Genomic DNA, 15,082 nt, shown 5'->3' with positions numbered 1-15,082 from the left:
TGAAAGTGGCTGAAGAGCTGACTGATGGGCACTTTGGATATGGTTTGAAGAATCTTTATGGGAGGCTAGCTAGTTGAGTTACATTTGTTTTCTGTATTGAAAGGTTGAAATATATCAGTGCTTGGAATTGTTAACCCTGTCTGCGGTTTTGACTTCTCAAATAAAAATGCTAAAAGGCTCCTCCTGGTCTGGACTTGTGTTTAAAGATCTTATACTGGGATCCTGGGCTGCCTGGAGCAGTGTGATATGTGGGGTTAAGATGAGGACACTGGCCCAGCAGTTCTGGTTGTCTAGTCCAAGGGTGCTTGTGCTCAGGACACTGATGCCAGTGCCATCCCTTGGGCCCTCACTGATGTCCAGGGCACACCATTAGTGAGACCCTGACTGAGTTGCCTCTGACCTGACCCTTAGATTGAGAACCTTCTGACTGGGCATTATTTGGATCTGAATTCCAAAGTGTCCTACATTTCCCAAGGGTAAATTATTTAACAATTCTGACACCCACAGGGCTACTTTGCTGCACAAGAATAGGATGTTGAATGCAGAGGGAGCGCTGCAAGTCACCCTCATTTTTAAGTTTTTTATTAAAATAATACAGGACAAAATAGACTTTCTGGGCAGGTTGTAGTAACTCATCCTGTGGAATCTTTGGTTTATCCTGTAGGGCTTTTTGAGTTTCCTTCATGAAGATAGATGCTCTTCTTGTACTGGACATTCTGTGGTGTTTTCTTCGTCGGGCCAGTTTGTAGTTACAACACATGATATGACCAGAGCTCCAGGCTCTTGACCTCGTTTGGTTGGTTTTGGGGTCGGGCCAGGCCTTCCTTATTTATTTCAGTTAGATCTCACACTTGGGCTTCATTGGGCTGGGGCCATACCCTGTAAGCCTGTAAGTATTAAAGGCTATAGGAGCTCCTTGCTTTGGGGGACCCTGAGAACCTAGAAGGCTTCCTAGAGGAAGTCCTAGGGAAGCTGAAATTTGAAGTGTGACAAGAATGGCTTTAGCAAAAGAATGGGTTAGAATGAGTTCTTTTAGCTGGAATTAGTGTCACCCCTAGTCACCTTTCAAAGAAGTTCCTCTATGCTGGGCAACACTAAATACCTGACATACCCATTTATTCCTCACATGAATCTGTTTTACAAAAGAGAAAGGGGTGCAGAAAAAAGTGCTTGTAGAAGGTGGTGAAGCTGTGATTGGCTCAAATGCTTCGCCTCTAGAGTTAAGAGATTTTCATTCTCTGGTCTCAAGAACCACGTGGGGGTGGGACAAGGCTGTGTTGGGGGACCAAACCCTCATCTCCGTCTTTGACTTGGCTGAGGGGCTCCTCTGCAGGAGGTGGGGGATCAGCAAAGCCAGCTGAGGGGATAAGGGAGCCGGCTTCCAGTGAAGATGAGTGGGACGCCTGTGGAACAGAAGGGAGTATCTGGAGGTTAAGAGTACAGGTTCTGGAGTCAGACCATACTCACTGTGAACCTACTTAACCTCTGTGCTTTGATTTCCTCATCTGCTACACATGGGTCATATGAGTTAATGCACAGCAAGAATTTGGTAGTGACTGGCACATAGTGGTAAGACTGTAGTTCAGCCCTCACCGGAGTTGCGTACTGGTACTCGTGGGCACTTGCTGGATTGATCTCTGCCAGGGTCTGGACACCTGCATCTCTCGCATTTACCAGTCGCAGAAAGAGCTCAGCCTGACCTTCCTGGGAAGAGGTGAAATAGTATTGCACCTGTACTTCGGAGGAGTAAACCCTGTCCCACTCTCCACACTCACCTGGGGGATCCCATTCAGCTGCCCAAGGCTAAGGCTGGGGTCCAGAGGAAGGGCCCGAAGTAGAAGGCGCCAACGGCCACTTAGTACCTGCTGATCCCGGTCAAACAGTGGCAGGGAGACCCAGGCCTTTGGCTGGAATGCCCTAGTCCCTGCCAACCCCTGCCAGGCCCGCAGCTCACAGACCAAGGATACTGATGGTGAGGGTGCTAGCCTGCAGGACAACCAAAAAAGAGGTGTTGGAAGCCAGTGCTACGTTCCCTTCTTTGTACATCTGAAAACAGCCAGGAGAACACTATTTGAGAAGCAAATAGTGAGACAAGTCTCAGTTAAGGTAAAGAGCCCCAAAGTCATGACTTCTTACTGACCTGGGCACAGGCTGCCTGCTGGCAAGGATAGCACAATTGCCCGTGGGCCCAGGAGCTGGAGGTGGGGGCAAGCAAAGGGCTGGGGGCAATGCCGTTGTCCCTCCTGTATTCCGTCCGGCTCGGGCTAGGCCAGTCGTTAGCTGCACCCAAATCCAAGAGGCCTCAAGACCCCGCAGGAAGTCATAGAAAATGACCAAGCCAGCCCTGAGGAACACAGGTCTAAGCACGCACAACACCCAACTCCCCCAACCCCAGCCAGGCCCGATGGCTGTCAAAGGAGGGCGCAGGCCTCACCCGGGGTCGTACGGTGCAGGGCCCAGCACGTCAGATGCGGGTAGGAGGTGTGGGTCCAGACCCAAGTTCCTGACCATAGTTTCAGGAAGTCGCGGCTGTGGGGAACAGAGGAACTCCAGAAAGCTTTCTCATGCTCCCGCAGGCTCCCCCAACGGCACAGATCAGAACTGCCCTCGCCCCATCCCCTGGGTCCTCACAGCCTTCCCGGCGCCACCCAAGACCACACCAACGGCGTCTGTCGAGTGTGGAAGCGGCGGCAGCGGGGGAGCCACCGGCGGGGGGAGGAGTGGGGGATCTCCCCTCTCCCGCAGGTGTGGGCTGGGACCAACTTGAAGTCGTGGCTCCCGGGGTCCTAGGAGCAGAGGAAGAATTAGAGGGTCCCTGAGCAGGACTGGGCCGAGATAAACTTTCACCCCACCCCTGAGAGCCGAGCCAGCAAATCGATCTGCAGTCAAGATACAGGAGCACACGCACCGACACCGAGAGGAGCGGAGACCGACCGACGCGGGGCACAAACGCAGGTCTCATTCCACACGCATGCTCCCTCTACCCCCTTCCTCGGAGCCCGGCCTACTGGGGAGGGCTAGGCGGGGTGGAGTTGGGGCTGTCACTGACCCCAGGGCGCCGGACCCGCGCCCCTCTGCATCTGCAGGGCCAGGATTTCTGCCTCCAGGCGCCGGTTCTCGGCCTCGACCACCAGAAGTTGCCCCGGGGCACCTGCCTTTCTTCCTGAGAACATATTTGACCTGTCACCTCTAATCTCTGCCCACCTGCCAGGTCCGGCTCTGACCAGCATTCCGGCCTTAGGGCTCTCTGGACAAGGCTAGACTTGTCAGCTCACATGCTGGCCACTGCCACAGAGACCACGCAGGTTTCCTACCTCGGGGCTTCTGCTCAGGTGGTTCCCCTGGCAAAGACACCCTCCCTCACACTCCTTCCCCCAGAGCTAAGAACACCCTCCGGAGAGGCCCTTCTGGCTGGTCCCTCCTGTTCACCCCTGCGGGCCCGCGACTGCCGCAACTCCAGTGCTGTCGCCTCCACTTGTAGCTGACATATCTGGCCCAGAACTCCGGGGTCCCGGCCCCCGCCTCGAACGTAGGCCTCTCGCAGGGCCCTAGGGAGGGAGGAACAGGAAGGCAACGACTTTACAGGCCCGATCAAGTCCTTCGCCCCATGCCGGTCCCCCGGTCCCCACCTCACCCGATCTCTGCAGCCAGAGTCCCTGGGTTGGCCTGGAGCGCCGGGCAACACAGTTCATCCTGTCGCAAGGCATTCCGCTGGGTCCTGGGGTGGGAGGCGACCGGCGGGGACTGGACATCTCCGTCCGAAACACGGCCTCTGTAGCCCGGCCCCTTCCGCCCCTCCCGCCGCGCCCCGCCCCTGCCGGCCCGATACCCGCCTCTCCAGAGCTCGTTCCGCGGCGCGACGCGGTCTGCTCTCGCTCTCGCGCTCGCGGGTCCGGCTTCTTGGTGCATCCTGCCCCGCCTGGTCCTCACCCTGACTCGGGCTGTAGTTGTTGAACCCGTGCCCCTAACATCTCTAGAGCTCCCCGCGTCCGCCCGGCCTCTGCCCGCAGTTCTCGAAGTTCCCGCTCGAGGACGAATAGGGCCGCTATTCCTCCTCGGGCCCCGGCGATATGCTGGAGGCGCCGGCTAAGTTCTGAGGGAGTAGAAGAGCGGGTCAGGATGGGTCCCAGCAACCTTAAGCCAAGGAATGATGGATGGGGAGGGTCCCTAGTGTCCTCCTTCCCTCTCACCCTCGCGGCGTCGCTCCAGGGCCCGGCTCTGGGTCTCGTTCTCCGCCACGCGCCTTGCGTGAGTCCAGCGCAGCACCCGCAGCCGCTGGCTGGGACTCTCCTCAGTTTCCGAGGTGGGGTCCTGAGCCGCCGCCTCTGAACGCGAGGGCCTCAAGTACCCCTCCAATCCCCTGGGGACCTCTGTGGCCCAGGGTAGTATTTCCTGCAGGGACAGCCGCAGCCTCTGCACCTGGAGATAGCCGTGACCTCTGAGTTCTTTGTATTGGGGTAATCTGACCCAGGCATTAGAGGTTTGGGGAAAACGCTCAGGATTTCAAGCCTTTGGGGAAAGCCGAGTGTACCTCCTCTGTTAACCTCTGTAGAGCAGACTTTCTGGCCTGTTCTGAGAGGCCTTGGAGTTCTTGTGGCACAACCTGGAGGCAGGGTGTGGAGTGAGGAATCCTGAGGGTCAGGGTCGCTAGGACACTCACTCCCACAGCTACAGAGGCCCTTACCGCGGGTCCCGGTGGTTCAGTGGCTACCGAGGGCTGAGTTCCAGGTGTCACCTCCCGGCCCTGGCGGCCAATGCAGAAGCGCTGGGTGTGGGTGGCCAACAGGGCACAGGAGCGGAAAACCATGTCACAGGCCTTGCAGGGCAGGAACCCTGGCTCCTCAGAGTGGGAGGCCATGGGATTGGACCCCTTCCCTGATACCAACAGAGACCTGTGGAAGAGAGGGCAGAGGAAAGGCAGAGGAAGATGAAAGAGGCAGGGAGGAAAGGCCAGGTCTAGTGGGTCTCCAAGATCTTCAGGTTTATGTTTGGGGAGGAGCCTTAGCAACCTGGGCAGCAAGTACAGGTCTGGGCAGGTCTGGAGAATGGACGGGGGAAGGGCTGGCCACCTTAAGGCGGAGCCCCTGGCTTGAAGTTTCACAAAGTCTATCCACCTAATTGCCTGAGCTTGGGCAAGTCCCTGACCCGGAACCGTGGTTCCTCTGTCTATGAGTCAAGAGAAACGAACAGCTGCCTCCTAGAATAGGTGGGCCACAAAGCACCCACTCCATCATTGGTCATTTAGTAGCCTCTGGCAAGGAAGTATTATCTTGCTCACTGCTGTATTCCCAGGTGGACACCCAGGTGCAGGGCATCTAGCAAATCCCAGCTCCACAAAATGTAACCCATGTTGGTGTCACTTTCCACTCTAGGGTACGCCTGGGAAATGAGACAGTCTTTGCCCTTTTTGGAGTTCCATCTGGAAACCATCTCTTTCTCCTAAACTGAATAGAACTTTCCAACACCCATGCCTCTCTGGGAACAACCACAGATTTTGTACAACCAAGTCAAAACTGGGGCTGGAGGTCTCTCCCTAACTCCCATCCCCCAATTCCTGTATTTTTTCAGCTGTAGAAGGATAATCAGTACAGCCCAAGGAATGAAAGTTCTGGGAGACTGTAAATCTGTCAGCTCAGGAAATCAAATCCAGAAGGGTACACCTTCCTCTGAGATTGGCCAGGGGCCAGGCAGGCTCTTAACTGCTGGCCAAATACCCCCCCCCCCCCCAAATCTTCATCCTTTAAGTTTTTAAAGGAGCCAGAGCTCTGATAGAGCCTCATGTGGAATAAGAAAACCTTTCTAAATAAGACAGGGATTTAAAACATTCCCCTCTTCCTCCGTATTATGGCACAATATATGACCAGCAGCAGATTACAAAGTGTTTTAAAATATATGACCTCAGCACAGTGCAATTTCAACTGAAAAAAAAAAAGGGGCGGGGGGGGGTACATTTTTAGAAATTTGCTCTGAGAAAGCCAGTAAGTGGAAAAGCCCAAATCCCAACTTACTTCTGATTCCAAGTTTAATACTTTTGGCAGTAATATATTTAGTTCATTTTATAGAATTTCACTGATTATAAGATACACATTTTTCATATTTTACCAATATTAAAACCAGGATTCACAATTAAAGATCCTAATTGTCAAGTTTCCTTTTATTGGTACATAAGACAATATCTTAAAATAGATGCCATATTATATTCTATGAACTATAATAGTTCTTACTGCTCTATCTCAACTGTCAGTGCCAAAGTTCATCTTGGATTACTTACACAGCTAGCAATGGGGACTGCATTAAGGCAGACAGGGTCTTCAAATCTATCTGGTCTTTCAAATCTAGCAAATGTTTTACTGGTCTCTCTGACTTTAGTTTCTCCCCCTCGTCCAGAGCCCTCTACAAATAAGTTAGCTTTCTAACATGCAGTCATGCTTGTTAGTCCTCCACTTATCTCCCATTAGAGTATGATTTTGGTAGTCTATATCCATTAGGGACTAAAGAAACCAGCAAACAAAAAATTCATTAGGAACCATACTGTAGGGATGCCCAGAGAGCCATTACCAGTAGATGTTTGTTATTTATCTTCTACTTGTCATCAGATCTTGACCTACGGTTTTGTCTCCTCTATTATCAGTGTTTATTTTCTCAGTGCTACTAGGCTGGGCACTCCTTGCATCCCCACAACTTTGCACAGTACCTTTGACACACAACCAGGGCCTGAGATGTATTTGTTAAATAAAAAAACCTGCTTCCTTGCAATGGCAACCCAGACAGCACTGCTTCAACTCCCTTCCCCCATACTTTTGTTTAGCAGGTGTGATAAGTTAATTTCATGTATCAGTCTGGCTGGGTTATGGCTTCCAGTTGTTTTGGTCAACCAAGCACTGACCTGATTGTTACTGTGAGGGTGTTTCATAGATGGATTTGCATCTACAGTCAGTTGACTGCACCTACAGTCAACAAAGGAGACTGTCTTCGGCAACGTGGGAAGTCTCTTCACCCAATTAATTGGAGGTCCTCAAAGCCAGAACTGAGGATTTCAGAAGTCAGAAGAATTTCTGGCTCTCCATCAGCCAGCCAGCTTCCCCTGAGGAATTGAACCTCACCTTTATCAGAGCTTCTGACTTGCAGCCTGCCCTATAGAATTTGTACTTGCTAGCCCCCACAGTCAAGTGAGCTAATTCCTAATAATAAATCCTAATAAATCCCTCTCTCTCTCTCTTTCACTCTCTTTCACTCTCTCTCTCTCTCTCTGTCTCTCTCCTGTTGGTTCTGTTTCTCTGGAGAACCCTGAATAATACAGCAGGAAAACTGAGGCACAGACTTCCCTTAAAATGTGCATGTTGGTAAATACATGTACAGTGAAAAACTGTTTCAGGAAGGAAAACTAAGGTTCTGATTTTATCTAGTAATTTATTGCACAGGTTTTCCTGCATCAAAAAAAAAAAAAAGTATCAGCTAAAAGGACAAACAAGTGTGTCTAAGTTCAGATTTCCTCCATAGTTCTAAAAATAGTTTCCTTGTAAAAGAATCCATTCATCACATTTTAAAGAAAATATACTTCTTACACAAGACAATCCAAACTGATGCAAAATATTTATTCTAAGTTATTTTATGCAGTAGTTTCCCCCTCATAACAGACTTGTGATAACCATATCTTTTAAATCTGTAAATAATGTTATCAAAATAATCTTAATCTTTGAAATCTCACAAAAATTTATATTTTACAATCCACCCTGAATATCAAGGCTGCAAGAATAACACAACATTTCCTATATCCAAATATTTTATAGCTGTACCCAAAAAGGAAAAAAACAGAAAAACCACATATGCTTGGTTAAGGGCTAGTTACCCGAGCAGCCAAAAATAAAATAAAAATATCCAAATTATTAGCATTAATTTAATACAATTATAACTTCAATAGTCACTTTGTCATTGACAATGATTGCTTGAGCATAGGGGTGAGTGCCCCAAGGGCTGATAGTAGAAGCTGTTGCTGCAGACCACTGTCTCCTCCTCTCTGCAATGCCAGCTCCCATCTGTGCCTCGCCCCATATATTCTGTCTGTGTGTAAATATATATTATTAAAATCTTTCCCACCACACAAACTTCTCTCTATTAAGCAGGTAACAGGGAACAACAACAACAACAAAAGCTAAACAAGCCAATCGCTCTCTTTGGGATATGATTATTTCCCTTGTGCATGAAGTATTCAACAACAACAAAAGAAAAGGAAAAGGAAAAGAATGATTTCTTTTGTATACTCCCTAAACACAGAGGCTGAATTTACTTGGTCAGATTTAATTGTGAGCATTTATATGCCTACTTCCAGGCATCGTCATCTGATGTTTCACTGCTACTGGTTTCCGTGTCTGAGTCCTCAAACTCCACTTTACAAGTGCTCCTCCAAGGGGAAAATAGGCTGGAACTACGGCTCTGTAAGAACCCATTCTTCCCAAAGCCATTTCTTCTCAGCTGTAGGAGGAAGCATAGGAGAGAAAGAAAAAGAAAAAAAACAAAACAAAACCCATCAGTGACTACACTGGCCCATGGGACTTGGGGAAGTCCAGGACTTGATTCAATTCTAGGTAGGATGCAGAGGGATCCAATCTTCTAAGATGTCTTTTAGCAATGCTTCTCCAACTCTAATGTGCATTTGAATCATGTAGGGTCTAAGGATCTTTTTAAAATGCAGGTTCTTATTCAGTATGTCTGGGGTAGGATTTGAGAGTCCCTATTTCTAACAGGTTCTCAGATATATCAATCTACCGGTCTGCCGAACACAATTTCTGAGCAGTATGGTCTTAAGTCAGCCTAGACCTTCTCACTTGATAGCACTTATCACAACTGTAAATTTATATTTTAAATATATGCCACCAGAATATAAGCTCTAAGGTTTTTAGAAACCCCAGTTGTCTTCCTTGTTCACTGCTGCACACCCCAGGATCTGGCAGTGTTTTACTCAGGGAAAGCATTCATGCTTTTGTTGAATAAATTCAAATAAGCCTCCTGACTTCTTAGCTCTGGACAAACCCCCAGAAGAATGTGGCTGGAAGCAGAGGAGAGTAAGCCTCCTTCCCTTGGGCCCTCCCTAAGGGCTCTGAGGCTCAGATCAGAACTCTGGAACATGACCATGTGTTTCTAATAAGGGATTAGAGCTATACGGATGAAAGGACATTCTCCTTTCTTAAATCTGCTAACCACTGACCTGGTTTTTGTATTCACCACTGGAGATGCCTATTACCTAGATGCCTCTTCACATTTCTTCTGTGGTCATTTTATATTTTCTTTTCCAAAATCTTTCCATCACACTAAACTGGGGCTCTCTAAGGGTAAGAACTGTCCTGATTCCTTTCTCTCCTTGTCATCAATTGGTCTCCAGGAAAGGTTTATAGGTAACTGAATGATATACCTGCTCTGTCTTCATCTGGAACTCTTTGAGCTCATCCTCTGTGAGGGGAAGGCAATTCTCATCATTTTCAGGATATTCCTGCCATCCCATTGCTTTCAATAACCTGGTGGACCGAAGCAGAGACAAAGAAAATATGACACCTTTAAGCCTGAGCAGGCAGCCCACAATTTTCCACAGAAAGCTTCCCTGCCCAGGGCACTGGTACCTGCTTGGATGTTAGACGAGGACTTGGTTTTTCACGTCTCTCTAGTGGGGCAAGCTTTAATTATGACTACTCAGGTGCTCGCTATTTAAAGAGTTGAGGGCACAACAGCAATAGAGGAGAGACAGTAAAAGCAGCAGAAAACAAGACAGCATAAAAAAAATAGTTAAATACCACAAGGGTCCTCCGTCTCATAAACCAAAACAGGAAAAAATCTCGCCTTTATTTCTTGTGACCAAATGAGCATATTTCCACATGTACCTAAGTTCTCTTTCAACTCCACTGCATTATGGATTCCCTCATAACCTCATGATTTTGCTGTCCCCTAAAGTTCCTCTGGACAGAAGAAGCCTCCTTTAGAAAGGTAGTGCAATACTTGGCAAGCCCCACCTGCCATCCACTTGCACAGACACCTGGCTGCTCTGTGTTCATGGCTCTCATTCAAACAATAGGGGAGAGGGGGAAGGTGTGAATTTCATGCTTCCCAAAGCCCCTTAAAGGGGTTTTATGGTAACTGTTCACTTGGAGCCAGGAAGGTCTAAGGGGCCAGCACAACAGTCCTAGGAAACAGGTTCTTCTCTCTTCTTCTCTTCTGCTGAAGTCATAAATTGGGTCTGAAACTAAACCAATGAAAGCCTTGGAGAAGAGAGTGTGAAAAAGCTGGTTAAGTCTGTGAGAGAGTGCCTAGCTGGACAACAAGCAACCCACGGCACACAGAGAGAACAAGTTATGGTGCTCATGGGCCCATCTAGATGCCAGACTCATCTGCAACATCTTCTCAAGTATGTTCAAGGTCACTGCAGGCTATACACAGCATGTCTTGTGACCAGATCCTTACTCACCTGTGCTCTGCTTCCAGAGAGTGAGAGAGGACTTCCCCTTCCTCCACAACAGGAAGAGCGAGGCCATTCTGATGACATTCTTCTTCTTCATTTTCCTTTGGTTCAGGTGTGCTATTCTCCAACTGCAGAAAGAAAGGACACACTTGGTTTAACAATCCTTTGTGGCAAGATAATCCACAAAGTCAGAGTAGAACCCAGGAAGAGTGTTTTCCAGAAAACAGCCTTAGTCACTAGAATTTCCCCATGTAAAAATGAGGTCTTGCTAAGATTTTCAAAGGACACCAACTGGCAACCAGCCTTCTTAATTTCAGGTTATATCAACTGTGACAAACCACTAGCTGGCTATGCAATATCCATTCCCCACTCTTCCTTACTGATAGAACCTTGATTTTGACTGGGGAACCAATGTGCTCAGAATTAAAAAAAAAAAAAAAAAGCTCACTTTCCTAGACTCCCTTGCAGCTAGGAATGACCATTTGGTAGCAGGCCAATGATATGTATGTGGAAATTGCTGGGTATGGCTTCTAAGAAGGCTTTTTCATGTTTTTGGCTCTCTGTCCTTTCCATAACTAGAATGTGGCTGGGATACTTAGTGGTGTGTAGCCATCCTAGTCCAAGGTGACCAAAATTTATGGGTTTTCTGATGACACCCCTTAAGCTGCCATACTGTGTTGGACTGCCTACCTTTAATCTTCCTGTTGCAGGATATAAACAAACCTCTTAGCTGTTGTATGGTTCTGTTTTTCTTTTATTGCAATTAAATATAATCCTAATTGATAAACGCTTCTGTAGCACTGATTAATTCAAGACTTAAAAAACAGCACTGCCTCTGCCAAGAACACGGAGTCCCAGGACATCTAACTGTCACTGAAATAAGTCCTAATTTGAAATCTCTGCTGAACAAAGTATTAAACTCACTTTACTACAGGCTGTGGTAGGCTACTTCATCTACAGACAAAATCTCTGTACATTTAAAAAATTTGCCATAGTTTTCTCCCTTAAGAAAAAAAAAAGCGCAGATATAACCTCCAAAACCCTCTCCTCTTACATCCTCCAGCTTGTCACAGTCTCTGCTCTCTGAGAAGTCTCCATTCTGGTCATCCTTCAAAGTCTTGAGGAACTCACTCTTCCTGTCGGTAGTTCGGCGGGTCAACTTGGTAAGACGAGAGGAGGTGATCTCAATTGGAGGGGTGGTGCTGGAGGGACTCTGGGAAAATAACACAAATAGGTTGCTCCTGACAGCAAAGAACAGGGACCGGGTTTCTCTGGGTCATTTTGAGATAGCACTGATTTCCAGATTCTGATAGCCTATTTATCACTCTGTCTTTTATCACAATTAAACAGTCCTTTCCATTTGAAAAGACTTTAGCTTTGGATGGTTTTTACAGTTAAGACTGGTTGGCTGACAGAGTACCTCCTTTGATCTTTCTACAGACACCGACAGAATGCAAGGATAATACAGGCTGGCATTGATCTTTCACAGAGCAATTATCCCACCGAGCTATTACCCACCTCTGGAGGCTGACAGGAAACACTAATAAAGAAACGACTCTTGGCTAAACATGGCCAAGTAATAGAGTTAGAGCTGTACATGTCACACTGCATATCTTAGCACAAATAAATGGGAAATTGCAACTCTAAAAAAGACTACCATGCTTTAACCTCACTTACCTCTTTGGGAGAGCTTAGAACCGCGCCACCAGCCAGTACCACTGGTTTGGTAACAGAGATCGGACTGGTAAAAGTAGACTCTCGGCTAGAGGAAAGGGACCCTGATTTGTGTTCCATTCTGTTAGCTTTCCATGCACTGGGCTACATGGGAAGAAAAAACAAATCAGTCAGAACAAGGAGGCCAACAGGTCAGCTTGAAAGACCATAAAGCAGAGAGTGAGATGTTAAGTAAAGGAAATTTAAGTTCCCAGAGTTTACCTGTTTCAAAATGATTGGGAGGTATGCAACCTCTTTCTGAGATTAGACACTTTAAGGAAAAATGCAGATGGGAACAGAAGAGTCATGGGGATATTAGTAGGTTTCCTCAAAAAGAGAGCTCTAATTCAATAAGCTTGGGAGGTGCTGGGTGAGCAAAGTTCAACAGGTTTCTTCTCTGCTATTTCTCAGAGAATTTAACTGGCCATATGAAATTGAGAGCTGATATAATATAAAACATTTTTTCAAATTTACTTAACCCCCAAATGTTTTCTTGTATCATGTGCTTGTTAACCTCTGATGTAACCCTGATATCCCACAAGGGACATTAGGAAAATGCTGTCTTCCAGGAACTTTCATGGCAGGAGTTCAAGACCAGTGTGGGCAGAGTTAGAGCTGTATCAAAATTAAACAGTCCTTTTCATTTGAAAAGACTTTAGCTTTGGATGGTTTTTACGGTTAAGACTGGTTGGCTGACATAGTATAGTATAAATGACTAGACAATTCTGGTTTAGTCCAGGGCCCTTCTTCTGCTTAGCTTCATGGGGTTCTGGCCCAACTATGACAGCAAATAGTACAGGTGGAACAGTATAGCTGGGACACTTGTTTTTTCTGAGTCAATCACATTCTTTCAGGAGACCAGGGAAGATGAGGCAGGTCAATATAGAGTCTGGCTGAAGAAAGCGAAAAACTTCTATTTATTTCTCCAGATTGGAAAAATTAGAACATTGCTTTCCTGGGTGCCTTCTCAGTTGAAAGGTATTAAAGAGGACACTACAGGCTTTGGGAAAGGAATTAATTTTACTGAGTATCTATCATTTACTGTATCTTACCATTTACCAGGTGCTTGCAATACTGTCTTATTAATTTAATCCTTAATAACCCTATTAGGCATAATTATTATTAAATCAAGTTATACACAGAACAAACTGAGGATAAGAAAGTTATATAATTTGTTCAAGGTTACTCAGTAAGTGGTATCTTTTTCTCTCTCTCTCAATGCATCCAAAATCACGTGCAAACAGATGAGAAACATGACCTAATTGGAATGAAGATACACTTTTTTCTTGACAGTGATGAAAATCTAAAGATGACTGCTTGTGTCAGGTTAACCATCAAAAATGATTTGTGGCTTCCTGGGAGTTGTAAAAGGTCACCAGATGTCTTGTCTTTCTTTTAATATTGCCACCTCAGGGCAAAAAACTCTTGGGTTTCTGCCATAGCAGTACAGAAGGTTTACTAGACAATATTACATGCAACAGGGTACCGAATCTCTGCCCCATTTTATTCCACCTTAATCTTAATTTTCAGTAACTCAATATGGCTGGTTGCCCACATAAGAAAACCACTATGTCCCCATTCCCCTTTTTATTAGATGAATATATTATTTTAAAAACCACTAAAACAAACTGCTTATCAAATTTTCTTTTTTAAAATGTCCTCTCTTCCTCCAGATTAAATTGATTCCAACTCTTTCCACTTCAAATGATCTTGCCTTCCACAGGTAGACTGAGAAGTTTGAAGTCACTGGTTCCAAACTTTCCTCAATTCCCTTCTGTGCACCTCAAGTTCCTTTAATAGTTTCCTCGTTCCTTGTACTATTCTTTACCTGTTCGTTCTCATTCTTTTTGAATTTATCAAGTATTTCCCTCCCATATCTTCAATCTCTTCCCACTCTAATAATATTCTTCTATCTACAAACCTTATTGAAAACTGGAGGAAAACCCAAACATACCTATTTCCTTCAATCATATAATATACAACCAGTCTTTCATTGCCAAACTTTTCTGAATTAGTGTCTTTCACTAGCTCGTTATTACTTAATTCTCTGTAACACTTGCCTCTATCTCCATTCCAAAAAAACAGCTCTTTAATAAATAACCAAAAAATTTTGTCCTCTTATCAAATTTGAAGGCCATCTCTTAAAAATCTGTTTTCTTTGACCATCTTTTTTGAAACTGTCCCTCTCCTTCTCTTTCCCTTCTTGATTCCCTGATGCTTCACTCTCTAGGTTCTTACCTCCTGAATTCCTTTCAGTTTTTTCAATGGCTGTAGGCATCTACAGGATTCTAGACTCAGTACTCTTCTTCTGCTGTAATCTGTTCCTGGGTGAACTTCATTAGAAAAACTAATTATTTGTAACTATTTAATCAGTTTAAATTGTTAAAATTACCTGCATTATAAATAATACTTTATATCTAGCCCTAAACTCTGTCCTGAGCTTTTTACAAAGGGCTTCCATGATCTGGCTTTAGTTTTAGACCCCACCACTTTCCAAGCACTAGCCATACTGAATTACTTGTTTTCCCAAATGCCTTCATTTTTTGGTAATGGTAGTTCTCCCTGCCTAGAATGTCCCATCTACTTGCTCCTAACAACCTCCTACTTTTTACTGTGTGCTTAGGATGTGCCAGGAACTATATCCCAAATACTTTTTAAACTTTAATTTCATTCTTTTACCACAATTCTGTCACAAATATACATACCATAATTAGTACCAATTTATCATGAGGAAGCACGTTCAACAAAATTAAGTAACTTGCTCACGATTAACAGCCCTGGAGAGTAGCACAAAGATTCCAGTTTAGTCAAATTTGACTCCAGAGCCTGAATCCTCAACTTTCTCTTTCCTGTTCATCTTTCAAGATGGAAGGCATTCTGGATCAGTGGAAAACAGACCTTGTTTTGAAGTCAGACAGACCT

General features: G+C 45.9%; 1 protein-coding gene across 8 annotated transcripts in view; it reads right to left on the bottom strand.

The window, feature by feature from the left end:
- Positions 1-566: 566 nt before the first annotated feature.
- Positions 567-15,082, bottom strand: part of LOC119527397 (coiled-coil domain-containing protein 17-like) — an 87,220-nt gene continuing 72,704 nt past the window's right edge. For 2 of the 8 annotated variants that reach the window (XM_037827351.1, XM_037827352.1), the window contains 18 exons: positions 12,125-12,265; positions 11,502-11,660; positions 10,454-10,575; positions 9,410-9,512; positions 8,324-8,472; positions 4,685-4,892; positions 4,532-4,603; positions 4,191-4,419; positions 3,931-4,093; positions 3,635-3,718; positions 3,430-3,548; positions 3,050-3,163; positions 2,632-2,786; positions 2,435-2,529; positions 2,141-2,344; positions 1,776-1,986; positions 1,594-1,704; positions 567-1,403 (listed from right to left, as the gene is read on the bottom strand). In XM_037827351.1, the coding sequence (XP_037683279.1) occupies positions 1,245-1,403; positions 1,594-1,704; positions 1,776-1,986; positions 2,141-2,344; positions 2,435-2,529; positions 2,632-2,786; positions 3,050-3,163; positions 3,430-3,548; positions 3,635-3,718; positions 3,931-4,093; positions 4,191-4,419; positions 4,532-4,603; positions 4,685-4,892; positions 8,324-8,472; positions 9,410-9,512; positions 10,454-10,575; positions 11,502-11,660; positions 12,125-12,265 (2,598 nt within the window). In that variant the 3' untranslated portion in view covers positions 567-1,244. Of the gene's footprint in view, positions 1,404-1,528; positions 1,705-1,775; positions 1,987-2,140; positions 2,345-2,434; positions 2,530-2,631; positions 2,787-3,049; positions 3,164-3,429; positions 3,549-3,634; positions 3,719-3,930; positions 4,094-4,190; positions 4,420-4,531; positions 4,604-4,684; positions 4,893-8,323; positions 8,473-9,409; positions 9,513-10,453; positions 10,576-11,501; positions 11,661-12,124; positions 12,266-15,082 lie in introns of those variants that run through there. The other 6 variants (XM_037827353.1, XM_037827354.1, XR_005215375.1 and 3 more) reach the window with 6 other exon arrangements.

The sequence above is a fragment of the Choloepus didactylus genome, chromosome 2 (assembly GCF_015220235.1).
Source record: "Choloepus didactylus isolate mChoDid1 chromosome 2, mChoDid1.pri, whole genome shotgun sequence".
Classification (NCBI taxonomy): domain Eukaryota; kingdom Metazoa; phylum Chordata; class Mammalia; order Pilosa; family Megalonychidae; genus Choloepus; species Choloepus didactylus.
This window is presented reverse-complemented; position numbering and strand designations above follow the sequence as displayed.